At 45.0% G+C, this 16,022-nt stretch overlaps 1 protein-coding gene across 2 annotated transcripts in view; it reads right to left on the bottom strand.

Moving 5' to 3' along the window:
* SAE1 (SUMO1 activating enzyme subunit 1) overlaps positions 1-16,022 on the bottom strand; it is a 61,552-nt gene that overhangs the window by 21,214 nt on the left and 24,316 nt on the right. For both annotated transcript variants that reach the window (XM_043435626.1, XM_043435625.1), the window contains exon 6: positions 6,660-6,765. In XM_043435626.1, coding sequence (XP_043291561.1) covers positions 6,660-6,765 — 106 coding nt within the window. The remainder of the gene's footprint in view (positions 1-6,659; positions 6,766-16,022) is intronic.

Here is a 16,022-nt window from a genome sequence, read left to right as displayed (position 1 = left end):
AAATTCTCCCAGATTTGATCAGTAGGCGCCGCTTCAAACTGACTCCTGTGACCTTCATTTCAGACATAACCCGTCATTCTCTGTACACGTCCTCACTTTCGGGCAGAGCAGGATGTTCTAGGCACACCTGTAAATTTCCTACCCCAGGCTCAGAACCAGCCACTTCTCCAAGGAGTCCTGGTTCCCTGCATGTTAACAATCATGAAGTCTGTTCATGGCTATTAGTTCTAAAAGCCCTCTCAATGGATTAGAGCTAGGAAATACATATGTATAAATGTGAATACATGGGGACTTTCCTGGTGGTCCAGGGGCTAAGACTGTGCTCCCAATGTAAGGGACCCAAGTTCTATCTCTGGTTAGGGAACTAAATCCTACCGGCCACGACCAAAAGATCTTGCATGCCGCAACTAAGATCCGGAGCAGCTAAATAAATATTTTTAAAGATAATAAAAAATGTAAATACATGGACACACACGCATCTATTTCTATACCTACATATTAAAAAACCATGAGTTCATCCAGATGACTCCAATTCCAATTGAACTAGAGAGGGTTTCCCAGGTGGATCAATGGTAAAAAATTCTCCTGACAATTCACGGGACATGGGTTCGATCCCTCGGTCAGGAGGACCCCCTGGAGATGGAAATGAAAACCCACTCCAGTATTCTTGCCTGAAAAACCTCATGGACAGAGGAGCCTGATGGGCTACAGTCCATGGGGTCACAAAGAGTCGGACACGACTGAGCGACTAAAACAACAAGGGGAACTAACGAACTCCCCTTTCTGGCAATAAAAAAATCCGAGTCTCATTATCCACAATATATTTGCCTATTTGCTCCATCCAGGGCTTCCCTGGTGGCTCAGATGGTATCCTAGAATAAAGCGTAAATAAATTTCAGAATCGCTAACCCACACCACTGTAAAAGACAAACCTAACTCAAGTTCAGTATTTGTTTACAGTTATTTTTTTAGTCTGAGGGTCTATAGACAAAACAGTGCATTCAAGAGCCACATGGGCTTACCTTCTTAGCCCTGCCTCAGCCTGAAATACAGCATTTAACATGTCTTAAAATAAAACCGCAAATGAGTGAACCAAGGCTCTGACACAGGACAGGGGCTCCTCTCCTAGGGCAGTGGTTTCTCTCTAACTGACTGGTCCTTTAGAAACCTGGGAGGTGCACGACAATGCAGGTGCCAGCCACTCTGAGTTGTTCTGATTCAGTAAATCTGAGCTAGAACCAAGGAACCTGTATTTTCAAATGTTCCCTGAGGGAGCCTGATATCCTCCTGGGAAACCGCTGGCTCTAAGAATAAAAACCTAAAAAAGTGAGGGCCTGATCTCACGTCTGGCTGGCTCGCACCAAGCTCCAGCCTCTCTGGGCCATGGTCTCCACCTTGCTGGCTGCCTGCAGGCACTGCTTCTCTGGCCCACAATATTCTCATCTCCCTCTACCACCTGGCAAATACCTATTCTTTAAAATCCAGCTCAGATGTCTCCTCCTCTCTGAAGCCTTCCCAACTCCCCAGAGACAGCCAGACCCCCAGTTCCCTGAGCTCTCAGAACAGTTTGCTTTCAATTGTCGAATAATTCACACATATTGAAAAACAGACCAGCACAACATGACAGCTTTGTCAATAGCCCTCTGTTACAGCTCCCCTCACGAGTAGGATTATCTCTGCTTGTCTTTTCCATTGGCAAGGAGGCTGCTTCTTCCCATGACGATCTCCAGGCACGAGATCTGGTGCATGGCAGGTGCTCCAAAAATGGTCTAAGATTATTTTCAGCATTAATTCTGTGGTTCAAAGACGGCCTAAGTACTTTTCCACGACTCGTCAGAACAGACTGAGAAAGTTAGGATTGCCAAAGAGTCTCTGCTCAGTAATTCACATCTCGAGATGAAGTCCATGTCTTCCTGCTCTGGGCTAAACCTGCGTGTTATTGTTCATGCTGCTAAGTGAATGCTGTTTCCATACAAGACTCGATTATTTTTAGCACTCCTGTTATGATAAACTCACAGTAACCTCAAAAAGAACAAATCAAAGTCAACTTTCTGCCACAGGAAACCAGCTCACACTTAATGTTTTGCAACATGCCATGGGAGAATAATAAAAAGATGAGACCTTTTGCTCACAGATGGTGAGGCTGACTCTCGAGATAGTGGAAAATGCAGCAGGAAGCGTGCAGTCTGGCCACTATCTTATGAAGTAAACTGGAAAAACACTCACACCCCAACAAGGCAAACACATGCACACAGACGGCAGGGCAACTGTTTCACCAGGGGCTGGATGGTGAATGGGGTGGAAAGGACCATCTATATATGAGAGGCAGGCCAGAGCTGGGTGACACTGGGATCAAAAGCCTGACGGGTGCCCAGGGGAGCAGGCAGGCAAGAGGAGCCTTCGGGGACACCAGCAGGGAGAGGTGAAGAAATGATCAGACCGGCAAACTAGTCACTCACATATAAACTATTTGAGCACCTACTAAGTGTTCCATCTGGGTTCTCTGCAAGGTATCCTCATGTGTGTATCACAGTCAAGTACTACTCTGACCTTGCCCTCTGACATCACTAGGAATTCCTAAGACATCAGCAGGTGTATCAGTCACATTCCTAGAAAGGCTCCTGGGAACAAATTCCAAGGACTGAGAAAAGCTGAAAACAACTTACATTTGATAAGACTAGTCACAAAAGACAGCGCTCCCAGAGAAACACACTTTGCAGCCAACAATACAAATGAGGTCATTCTGTGTATGCTCCAAGATCTTTCCCGAAGCACTTAAGGCCATCAGTGAAAGAAAGCAAGTCACTTAACACTTACAAGCTGAATTCTGGCAGAAGTCTAAGCTGCCAGCCAGACTCCCCTAGGGAAAGAGATCATGAGAGTCATTTCCCTCCACTTCCAGAAGCTCAGTCCAGTCCTTAATCAAGGAGTTAATCACATGTGCACCAACAGAAAAGCCCCCAGAAAGCTAACCAGACCCTCATGCTCACTTCTGGAACACTCCCAATAGTTCCAGTTGCAGCGTATCTGGAAAGACACACAGGGCACAGGGTGACCCGTGAGGACAAAACAAAACAAAACACCAAGAATCCGCATGTGACAACACGCAAGACAAGTCAGGACACGTCATCTGCCGCAAAGAGAAAAATATCCTATGCTGGGTATCTGGAAGACTCAGCAAGAGCACCGGGTGGGGTGTATGTGTGTGTGAGGCATGGGGTAGGCATGGACGTGCACAGTGGTGTAAAAGAACAAAATCAGGAGAATTGGGTTTTAGATCTGATATTGCCACTGATGGGCTGTATAGCCAGGAGGAGGAGGAGTCACTTCCCTCCTAGGCCTTATTCTTATAAGCTTAGACGTGGGCTAGTTAGAATTAAGAAGTGGGCTCATCTGTATGCCCAGTCAGACAGGACTGCAGGCAGTGCTGTCGAGAGAATTCTGAGGCTCTGGGAGAAGTGGTTGGTCAATGAGGAGGCTTTCTTAGCCACATCTGACACAGGGGTGGAGGCAAGAGTGGGAAGCACACACCTGCCAGCCTTGACCAAGATGGTATGACATGTGGGGTTGCCTCCTTTTTTAAAATTCCCTATTACAAAACTATGGACACTTCCCTGATGGCTCAGATCGTAAAGAATCTGCCTACAATGCAGGAGACCTAGGTTTGATCCCTGGGTCGGGAAGATCCCCTGGAGAAAGAAATGGCTACCCACTCCAGTATTTTTGCCTGGAGAATCCCAAGGACAGAGGAACCTATCAGCCTACAGTCCATGGGTTCGCAGAGTTGGACATGACTCAGAGACTCACACACACACGTTACAAAACTATACACATGGACTTCCCTGATGGTCCAGTGGTTAAGAATCTGCCTGCCGATGCAGGGGACATGGGTGTGATTCCTGGTCTGGGAAGATTTCACACGCCACAGAGCAACCAAGTCTGTGAGCCACAACTACTGAACCCTCATTCTAGAGCCCATGCTCTGCAACAAGAGAAACCACCACAATAAAAAGCCCGCGCACCGCAACTAGAGAGCAGCCCCCACTCTCCGCAACTAGACAAAGCGAAAACGCAGCAACGAAGACCAAATGCAGCCAAAAAAATAAATAAATAAAAAACGACCACACATAAAAATTGTTAAGGTGATAAAGTTTATGGTGTGTTTTTATCATAATAAAGAAACTGTATGATTATTAATTATGAACATAGTTTTAATCTCCAAATGCAAAACTTTGAAACTAAAAAGAGAATTAGTTACCATCTAGAAGGGGGAAGTAAACACATGGAGTATATTATAAAACAAACTGCTTTTTATGGGCAAAAAACTAAAGCCCAACAGGATTGCTACTATGATAATACCTACTCAAGTATGGAATTAAGGGTAAACTGAGTCAACCCTAACACTGTACTATATACTAGAAAGTATCTCCGACCTCCAAGCACACAGCTAGATTAGACAGGTCTCTAGGTCTTGCTCTGGGCTAAGCCTCTTGCACGGGTATCATCCAAGCCTCACAAAAGCCCTCTGAGGCCAGCACTGTCAACAACCCCATGGTCAGAGGGCAATCTGAGGGAGCTTCTGGGAATTGAAGTCTGTGGCTCAACCTCACCCACCTGGAAAAAAAAATGACGGAGCCAGGACTGGAAGGCAGGTCTGTTTTGATTCCAAAGCGCCAGTTCTGAATAACCATGTACCACTGCCTGCCACGTGCATCATAATATAAAGCTCCTGCTTCTTCCTCACGTCCTGTCGACTCCCCAGCCCCTTATAACTTCTGATGGTGATGGTCAGCAGAGTCTATGTGGATGAAATACACACCTTCCCCCATCCTGTCTCCAGGGCATGAGTCCTGCCTCCCCACCTCAGTGACAGGCTCCTGAGGGCAGTGGTGGCCATGGGCCTGTGTCTTCACCAGTCTACACCTTGTGTGTACGGAGGGGAGTAGAGCAGCAGCTTCGTGTGCATGCGGTGAGGATCCAATGAGCTAACACTCACAGGGCACTGAGAACGGAGCACGGATGCTCTTATTACCTAGTACCTCATACGGTATTTAATTCATTAGATTTCAAAGACCCAGGCTGCTCAGGTCCCACCTCTTTTACATCTGCATTTGGGGTCCTCTTGGGCTTCCCAGGTGATGCGAGTGGTAAAGAACCCGGCTGCCAATGCAGGAGAGATGTAAGAGATTCAGGTTCGATCCCTGGGTCAGGAAGATCCCCTGGAGAAGGGAATGGCAACCCACTCCAGTATTCTTGCCTGGAGAATCCTATGGACAGAGGAGCCTGGCGGGCTACAGTCCACGGGGTCGCAGAGTCGGACACGACTGAGCGACTTTCATTCGGTGTCCTATCAAGGCAAAACATGAGCCTCTCTGGGTCTCTGCCTCCTCACCCCCGGAAACCAAATTGGGGCTAATTCCCATCTTGTCCATCTCATGAGGGAGAAGAATGAGGAGATGGACAAGAAAGTAGTCTGGAAACTGCAAAAGGGCTGTAGATCAGGATCTCTCAACCTCAACACTGCTGACTCTGGGGGCCAGAGCACTCTGTCCTGGGGGCTGTCTTGAGATATTAAGCAACATCTCAACTTTCTCCCCACCCCAACCCCAGTTCTAACAACCAAAAATGTCTCCAGACACTTGCCTGGAGGGCAAGATCACCCCTGGCTGAGGATCCCCAGGTTATGGTAAACTCAAACACTAGCTGACTCCTCTTATAAGTGGCAGTCAGAAATATTGAGGCTATGCCCAAACCTCTGCAAATTAACAGCTGTTTACAGAGGGGTGTCTATGTGCCAGCATCGAGGAGGGGGAGTTGAGAAGCACATCCCCGAAAGTACAAAAATGTCAAGGTGACTCTTTTTCTTTGGGCTTTTCTGGTATTTTCTGTAACAGATATGGATTATTTTTATGCTAACAAACCCATGTGATTTACACACTTGTTCACCCTGAGAACAAGGGTAACCTCAATTTCTCTGTGCCTCAGCTCTCTTGTCTGTGAACTAAGGGATAGATAACACATCAACTCCCACTGGCTCTTGCTAGTAAGTGCTCAATGTTCATGATTACTATTTTTAAAATAATATTAAAAAATTAAAGTACAGGGACCTTCCTGAAGTCCAGTAGTTAAGACTCTGTGCTTCCAATGCAGAGGGCAAGGGTGCGATCCCTGGTCAGGGAACCAAGATCCCACATTCCGTGGGTATTTTAAAAAATACTACTACTACTAAAGTGCCAAGCACAAGAACACTGAGATGGCAACCAACACCTAGCTAACGCCCTCTGAGCATTGGCAATGATGGTGAGAGATGGGAGAAACCTCTTAGGAGAGGAACGCTGGTTTTGAGCACCAGGAAGAACTCTGAAGAGGGAAAAGAGGTGATGACAGTAGCTTGATTTATAACACTGTTATCTTGGGCTCAATTTCAGAAAGCAGTTCATTTCAACACATAATTTGAAAAAAGCAGAAATCGTAAAGAAACTAGAGCTCAATGACGGGCCTCCTCTCCATTCACACTCTGTTATCCTAAGTGACCACTTAGAACCAACTAAGGGGCAATTCGGCTCAGGGCAACCTCAAGGAACCTTCTGGGCTCTGCAGCCTCACATGCAGAAATGAGAGCACAAAGCGCATGCTGAGAAACTGCTTTCAGGGCTCACCTTGAAGGAGGAAGTAATCCGGAGTTGTGCGCTTCAGGGCTGCCTTTGCTTTATCGCTGCTCCAGTCCACTTCCAGCGCCTCTTTGATGGAGCAGAAGACCACCTTCTGTTAAAAAAAAAAAGACAAAATTGCTTAGGGATAAAATAGTGAAAGTTGCTCAGTCGTGTCCAACTCTTTGTGACACCATGGACAATACAGTCCATGGAATTCTCCAGGCCAGAATACCGGCATGAGTAGCCGTTCCCTTCTCCAGGGGATCTTCCCAACCCAGGGATCAAACCCAGGTCTCCAGCATTGCAGGTGGATTCTTTACCAACTGAGCCACAAGGGAAGCCCAAGGATAAAATACATTTGACATCAAATCACCAGGCAGTAACTCATCACCATTACTAGGTTTCCTGTTCATTAAAAGAAGCTGAGGCCCACTCAAATCCAATAAACGCTTACTGAGCACTTACTGTGTGTTCCCCTGGGCACTGGGGTCACAGAGATCAATGCCACGGACTCCCTGCACTGTAGGAAGACAGAGCAAAGCTAAACACCCAGTTCCATTCCGACTCTTTGGTGAATTCTGGCGGTATTCACGCCATGGAAATTCCTTCACAAGTGACCAATAAAATTTGTCTAAAGATATTCAATGAAATATTCTCTGTGTGAGTAAACAGACACAAACAATACCCATAAATAATAGCATTCCTTCTCCCTATGGCAGGAGGAAATACAGTTGAAACCTAGTAACCTACATCAAATTTTCTTTTAAAAATGCCATGAGAGATACATGTTAAAATACAAACAACTAATTATGAATAAGAAAATGGTTTTCTTTCCCTTTCCTAAACAATGAAGTCCCAAAGCCATTTTCTGGGACTGAGGAAGGACAGGGAAAGGACGTGTGTGTGGAGGGCTGGTGGCTGGACTGGAGGGGACAGAACAGGGCAGGGTAAGGAGGGCATCCCCAGAGGGCAGCAGCAGGAGCCTGATCACATCCAAGGACTTGATGCAACAAGAAAATACACTGAGAATCTGGGGAGTAAGGCTTCTCTCTGTCAGAGAAGAAGAGAATCAGAACTATGGAAACAGAAAATTAGAATGAAGCCTGTGGTGAGTTACTGCCGTGAACTCATTTTCTACATATACAGACAGATAAAGAAATAAATGTAAATGCAAGTGTGTGTGTATACATACAAATATTTACCTGCTGTGTCCACTGAGAAAGTCTAAAAGCAATGATACTCTAGCAGCAATGAGCACATCTAAAACACAGACTCTGGTTTCTAATCACCACTAAGAGACACATTTCTCCTTGGAGAAATGACTGATTTCAAAGCTGCAACATGAGAGGAGCCTGAAACAGGAAAAGTGCCCCAAAGAATGATGGGACATGTCAAGCGGTAACAGAATTCAGCTTAAAGAAACTTCCACTGGTCAAATCTGGAGCAATCTGAGGATAAAAGTAAAGAATAGTAGGTAATACTTTAAGTAAACTATAATCCCTTAGACCTAAAATTAACTAATGAGCAAAGCTTTTTAAGGAATGAAGTATTTACATATTTTCAAAATACTTCTCCACAAAATACCTATTAGTCACACAGGGATAAAAAAATTGTTTTCAAAGGACCAGTATGGAAAACAACCTTACTCAAATGATCAAAGTTAACACAACCAGTAAAGCAGCACATGGAAACCATGCACCAGACCACATGATGCAATGAGAAGCATCCATGTCGTGGTATTTTTGCCAAAGATGTGTAGCAAGAGTCTAATTACAAGGAACATCAGAGGAACCCAAACTAAGAGACATTTTACAAAATAACTGGCTTGCAACCTTTAGATGTCATGAAAATCTAGATGCATCCATGATTCTGACCCAGATCCTTTTGCTGTTAAGGACATGACTGAATAACTAGCAAACCCTAGATAGGGTCTGAGGATTTAGATGGCAGTGACTTATCCATGTATTTTTCCTGACTGTGATGATTGGTTTCTGATCATGGAGAATACCTTATTTGAGAAAATACAGACTAAAATATTTCGGAGTAAGGCAGTGGCACCTTATTCTCATATAGTTGTTAGCTACTTCTACCAAGTTTAAACTAGTATATGTGTGTGTGCAAGTGTATAAAACTTCAGACTTACAGAGGTATGTGTCTTCCTTTCTTCCCTCTACCAACTCCCCACCCCCACCCCACACACATCAGAAAGAAAAAGAAAACAGAAAGAAGACACAATGGTACAATTTACCAGGCTAAGTGAACCAAGATCTATTAGCTACCAGGCAGTTTCCACAGCCTGCTGAAGATCAAAATGGATTTGAAAGATGAAAATACAAACTGCTGGTGAAAATAAAAAACAGCCATGGTTTGTAAGGTGGCTTTCTGCCTCTCCATAATCACTCCTCTGGGGTTTGGATCCATTGTAAAACCTAGTATACAAGATGTCTGTAATCCCCTCAAACCTTTTGGTCAATGGGTCTGTCTGACCTTAGAAGATAAGTCATGTAGTCAACCAGTGTGACATTTAGTGTTTGGTATAGACTTGCCAGACTCTTCTTTTTTTTTTTTTCCCCTCCATTCTTCTATTGCTAAATATTTATTTTGCTTTTCAGGTTTCTACAATATTTTCATTGTACTGCAAATTTTCTTTCTATTTACACAATATTAGCTTTTCTTCCTTTCTCCTTCCCTCCTTACTTTTCTTCTTTGTATTTTGCTATTAATTTCCATGTAGCAGATCATTTTATCAAAAATCTGTGAGACCCTCCATATAAGTTAAAAGCTTGATTTTATAATAATCATAGGAATATTCCTGTTTCTTCAAAGCATTGACAACGTTGCCTTAAGTACTTTGATCTCTGTACTTTAACTTTTCTATGTGATTTTGAAAGTCAAAGTGTTAACTGCCCAGTCATGTCCGACTCTTTGCAACCCCATGGACTGTAGACCACCAGGCTCCTCTGTCCCTGGAATTCTCCAGGCAAAAATACTGGAGTGGGTTGCCATTTCCTTCTCCAGGGCCAGACCCTTCTTAACAAGTCTTACAATACAGGTCAAGCCATCAGCAGTACGATCTGGAGATGACATCACAATAAAGAAAAGTCTTACCAGGTTTCAAAAGCCACCAAGACTTTCATTCAAAATTTTTGTAGTTTGCCTGGCTAAGACCAATGCTAAGAATCCACTGATTTGTTAGGCCATTATACGAAGAATAAAGGGGAAAAAAGTTGGTTCTAGAATCAGTTCGAGGCAGACCTGCCTCTAACGCTTTCAGGGCCTGAGGGTAAGAGTACAAATGAAAACCCATATATCATGTCTATATATCCAGTTATAAATTACACTAATAAGCTATTAAGTAAAGTATATTGTATTCTCCTGCCTTGACAAATAAACCTCCTTCATAACCACCTGGAAAACCAGGTTCAAATTTGGAATTCTCACACTGCATAGGAGTCCTGTGTCAGATGAGGTACCCTGGGAAGGTCACCCCCATCTCATTCTGGCTCACCCACAATGTAAGGAGCTTTGAACCTGACTTTGCATAAGGCTTTGCCCATCCTTCCCCACCAAAACATCTAATCCTCAGGCCGAGGCATTCAGACGCTGTGGTAAGGTCCACACTCCAGAGGCAGACAGGGAAGCAGTCCACAAAAGCCTAGAAAGTGGGTCTGAGGCTATCTGGCCAGGAGATTCCAGGGGTCCAGGTACCCAGAATGGGGTTGAGAACTGGGGGGAAGGCTACGGGAACCTGGCAGATGCACCTTCTTGATCTCATGGGATCCTTACCCTGTGAGGGGAACGGCTGGAGGAAGGCCGGAGTGGGACCTTCTAGAGCACCACGGCCAAGGGTAGAGGCCCTTTGCCCTTCCCAACTTTAGGGCAGATTTAGTCCCAGTTCTGCCACTAGTCTGTGACCGTGGACCAATGACTTCACCTCTCTTGGGTCTGTGGCAGACAACTTTTAGAGAAGTTTCCTGGGATCTAAGGAGGAGGCCTCTGTGTCCTTGGCTTTAATGTGTACCAACCCACCAGCACAGGTGACAGAGTCTGAGGTGGTCACACGATCCAAGCCAGGCCCACCAGATTCCTTAATCAAGAATAGAAAGCTGGAAATAGAGACACATTCATGGCAGAACTCTAAAGAGAAAGGCCAGATTTCTGCTGCCTTCAGGGCTTCACAGCTGCCCTGGTTTTTTCCTCTTCTCAGATCACAGGAATAAAACTCCATGCTTCTTGGGCTACTGCAGCCTGCCTCCAATTAACACCCCCGTTTTTGGTTCAAAGTATCCAAACTCTACTATCGTGGCTCATGACAAAAATAAAACTTAACCAAGCTGCCTAATCTGTAGTAGAACAGAAGCAAAAGGCGATGCCTGCCTTACCCACCTCACTGGCATCGAGTTTATAAAGAGAAAAGGCTGCCTAACAGAGCTTTAGGGGGTGAAGAGCCTTCAGATGAAGCAGCCACAGAGCCTGCGAGGTAGCAGCCGCTACCATTCACCCAAACGAAGTAACCCCTCCTGTTCCACCATGTCCTCAGCTCATGAATCCCTGTCTGGTAGGCCTCACCCACTCCCCTCCACAGTCCCATTTTCGTCCCTGATCATTCTGGGCCTTGAGGATTTCGGTCTGAGAGTCTAGTTAAGACTCATAACAAGCCTTCTTACACTGGGCAGCGGCTTCCTGAGGCAGAGACCACAGTGAAAGGCACAGCATAGATCGGAGCAGATTTCCAACAAACACCCAGGAGCTGATAAGACCCACCTGCCTTTCATTTGCCAAAAAGCCCAACAGTAAATATAAAAGATGAATTCTCCACACAGTCTATCAGCTATCAAATTAAGGGGTTGTGCTGAGCCATTTAGATAGTGGAAGACTGCAATAACCTCTGTGCAATAGGAAACTGGCTCAATAGATCACGGCACGACAAAGCGAGGAAGACCTACCAGACAGCCACTTAAAATGTTCTCCAACTGTATGCCAACTATACCTCAATAAATAAAAGAGTAGAACAGAAGCATGCTCTCCAAAGTAGACACAAAGATTTGAGAAGTGCTTACAAAAATACACGGAGTGAAAAAAAAAAAAAATACACGGAGTGAAAAAAGGAAAAGACAATACATATATATATGCCACATACATTAGGTCATTATGTATGTCTTGTATATATTTACATATATTAACTAGCACTCTAATTTATTATGTACATGCATAAAAAGAATAGTGACATTATTGGGTAGCAGGATTCACATTTTCTCAGTTCTATATTTTCCACATTGGAACTTGTGAAACCATTTTGTTTTCTTGTGGGGTTTTTTTTGGCTGTGCCACACAGCATGTGGGATCTTAATTCCCTAACTAGGGATCAAATCCGTGCCTCCTGCAATGGAAGCATCGAATCTTAACCCCTGGACCACCAGGGAAGTACCCTATTTTACTTTTTAAAATCAGGCTGAACATCTATAACAAATGATAAAGATCTGGAAGTAAAGCAGCATGTAAATCAGAATTGAAACAACTTTCAAACTACAGATTTCGAGGTCTAATTTCCACACCTACTTATCAGAGACTGTAGTTTTCAAAAGCATTTTAACAACTGACAACCACAACCCGAGACAGTTTTCACACTCAGCAGAGTGGCAAAAGAGCCCAAAGTTACCAAATGTTACTGTTACATGCTGCTGGGTTGAAATGTAAATAGAGAAAACTCCTTAAGACTTATTTTTTGGAGTCTGGTGAAGTTGAAGGTGTACACATTCTAATTCTCCTATGCCCTAGAGAAATCACACACCTATCCAAAGAGATTATCTATGTATGCACACAACACTGACTGCAGCATCATATGTAACACCAAAAACTTACATAGCTAAATACCTATTAACAGGAGATTAAATAGTAATGTTTTCACACAATACTCTGTGGTCAAAACAAATAAACAAAAAACCCACCAAAAAAACTGTCTTGCAATAACTGTTGTCCAAGAGAACTTGCAATGATGACAAGAAAACTTTGTATATGGGTGCTTTGCAATATGGATGCCACACGCCACGTGTGGTTACTGAGCATGTGAAATGTGGCTAGTGAGACTGCAGAACTGAATTTTTAAATTAAATTTTATTACCCCCCGAAAAAATAAATAAAATAAATTTAATTTTATTAATTTTAATTTGAATGGCCACATGCAGCTGGTGGCTACCATAATGGACAGCAAAGCTCCAGACCTACACACAAACACAGATGGCCTCACAAAGTTACTCTTAAAAAGTACGTGAAAAAAAAAAGCATGTAAAACCAATTTTTAAGAAGTTAAAAAGCATGCCAAACAATTCTGTATTGCTTGGAAACACAGGTGAGCAGGAAGAAGAAATGCACGGGAATGAGAAACATGCCTGAGGACAGCGGTTCCTCATGTGGGCGAGGGGCATCCAAATGGCCTCGACCACCCAATCGTGTTTCATGCTTTAAACTGGGTGGTGGTTTCATGGTGGTTTAGCTCTACATTCTTAACTTCTACCCTACAACATCACCTAGTAAGCGTCATTCCATTGCTGAGATTTACAAACACATGATAAAGCACTATGCCAAGCCGGCCTATGTCCACGCTTTATGGATACCTTAGTAAACCTGTACAAACGTGCCAGCAGACCTGAGGAGGAGACAGAGGAGGAACATGCAGATTGGTACAAGGGTCCTGGAAAACTTCTGGTTATTAAGGTGGATAGTGTTTGCTTTATTGTTAGGTTTTGTAACTTGCACTGATATCACATGATTTTTATGTATCAAATATCACACATACACACAGACAAGACTGTGCTGTGATGCTGGCAGGGACTTCTATTCCTCATCCATAGAACCGAGAAACTTCTCTCCGATGAGACAAGGCACCACCAGCACCGCTCCAAAACTCTTCTACTTGGGAGACCTACCATCAGCTTCCCACCAAATCCTCTGCAATATACACCCTGCCCCCTCCCTGCCTGCCCCCCCAACCACAAACACACCAAGTCACTCTGACAGGCCTCTCTGGCCTACAGGTTCTGGTCCAGCCAACAACTCAATAACAGACTTCTCCACATTCCTCACCAAGAATCTTGTCTTCTTTAAAAGTCTGTTCTCTCAGCTCAGTTCAAATAACCTCAACTATGAGAACTAACATACTACAACACTAATCAATTTATTCAATCACAAAGAAAGTTAAATCCTTTCTAACTAATGAACAAATCCTTTTTACAATGACAGTAATCTCCCAAGTTGGGTCATGTTATGCTGCTGCAACAGCCACTACCGCACAGTGAACAAACAGGTACTGAACACGAACGTGTGGGCACTGCACTAGCAACACAGCTGTGAGCAAAACTGCCTGGCCCAGGTCGAATGGAGTTTACGTGAATGAAGAGAGACACTGACAAGTCATCTGAGGGGCAACGGGTGCTACAATCAATGTGCCACAGAGGAGAGGAGGAGCTACACTAGTCAGTCACCAGGAATGGTGCTTTTAAAGATGGGACTGACAGGAGGATGAGAGAGTTGTCAACAAAGGGCTCAGAAAGGGAGAAATCAAAACAATGAATCACTCTTCAACTGTGGAATTTCACAACTAATTCATGAAAAAGGGATTTCCAGGGCCCAAATTAGTCACCCACTACTTCAGAAGTGGTAAAATTAAGTCTGTACTTCTTAGCATGTCAGAAGCAAATCTTTATGTTTAATCTTTAAAAAGCTATCACAGAGCATATCCACCCTCAGGAATCTATCCCCTCCTATCCGGTAGCCCCCTAACAATAAAGAAACATAAGCAGCAACATGGGAGCACACTGGTGGTCATTCATCCTGAAAGTTTTCAGAAGTGATCCTGATTTTCACATATTTCACCCCGCCATCCTAACCAAACTTCAAGTCATCCTGGAAACTCCAAGGGGATGCACCTTATGGTGATAAAGCAGACCTGCACCCTCGGCCACTACCTGTGTTCTCCCCCTCCCTGTGTTAGCCTCTCAGTCACGTCTGACTCCTTGTGACCCCATGGACTGTACCCGCCAGGCTCCTCTGTCTATGGGATTCTCCAAGCAAGAATATTGGAGTGAGTAGCCATTCCCTTCTCCAGGGGGCCTTCTTGACCCAGGAATCAAACCCAGGTCTCCTGCAGTGTAGGTGGATTCTTTACCATCTGAGCCACCAGGGAAGCCCTCCTAGTCCTTCCTTCTGACAGAGCTGTGTGATCTCGGGCAGGTCCCTTAACTTCTCTGGGCTTCAGGATCTGCTGTAAATGGAGATAAGACAACTAACGCACTTCCTTGCACCAGATGCAGTGCCTTGTACACAGTAGGCATTCTGCAACTCACAGATACAGAAAGAATTGGCTGTTTGGAGCCAGGGAAGTCAGAGTCATTTTGTCTCAACATCTGAGCTTCTTCTTGACCCTGTTTCCTGTGACTGGGTGCTGATCTTGGCTTTGGCGCTTGCCAGTCTGTTCTTCACATTTCAACTCTGACAACTCTTCCTCAGAGAAACCTTTCCAGACACTTCCTCATCATAAAACCGCTGCCATCTCCTTTACGTGCTGTATATGGGTACCCACTTCACGTCTGTGCCCGAGACCTGTTTCTGGGGAAATCTGTCTCATGACTCCTCCTGGGCACCAAAGGAAGCACACAGTGTCCTCCTGAGCACCAGTCTCTGGGCTGGGCATCTGCCCACCACTGTAGTTCTCACCGTCGCACAGGTGCTAGAAAGGCCCGGCCAGCATCTTCCTAGACGGTGTGAAAACCACAGGCTCTGTTTTTCCTCTTTGTTTTTTAACGTTTCTAATTTCGGCGCACAATGTGTACCTTCAAGCGCAAGTGGCTGTACAGCATAGGGCTGAGCCCAAGGAAAAGGGGGAGGGGAGGGAACCCTCGCCAGGGGCCTTTCACAGGAAACAGGAAGTGGCTGCTTCCCCACCCCCAGCCTGCGCGGCTCAGCAGAGCCCAACTAGTTGAAAGGGCAGAATCTAAACCCAGGGATTTTTGAATTGGAGGAAAACTTCGAAACTGTGGAGCAGTCACTGCCAAAATGGAGACGGCACATTCTCGCAAGGTGGCCGAGCCCCGGCCTGGCCCCTCGCCTTCCGCAGCTCCCGGGGAGGCCGCACAAAGACAAGGTTTGGAATCCCGGAGATTGTCATGAGGAATGCCCTGCATGCCTCACGACCTTCACGGCTTGGGGTTGGAATCCAAGCCTGAATTGTCCCCGTGAAACAGCTGACTAACAATGTCAGCTGGGGAATATTTTGATACCTTCAAATTGGGCCCCGTGGAGGAAGAGGCTACACAAAGAGCTGTGTGCCTGAAGAGCCCGCAGAATGGTACGCAGAGGCCACCCAGGGCCTGC

Source organism: Cervus canadensis, chromosome 18, assembly GCF_019320065.1.
Source record: "Cervus canadensis isolate Bull #8, Minnesota chromosome 18, ASM1932006v1, whole genome shotgun sequence".
NCBI classification, from domain to species: Eukaryota; Metazoa; Chordata; class Mammalia; order Artiodactyla; family Cervidae; genus Cervus; species Cervus canadensis.
This window is presented reverse-complemented; position numbering and strand designations above follow the sequence as displayed.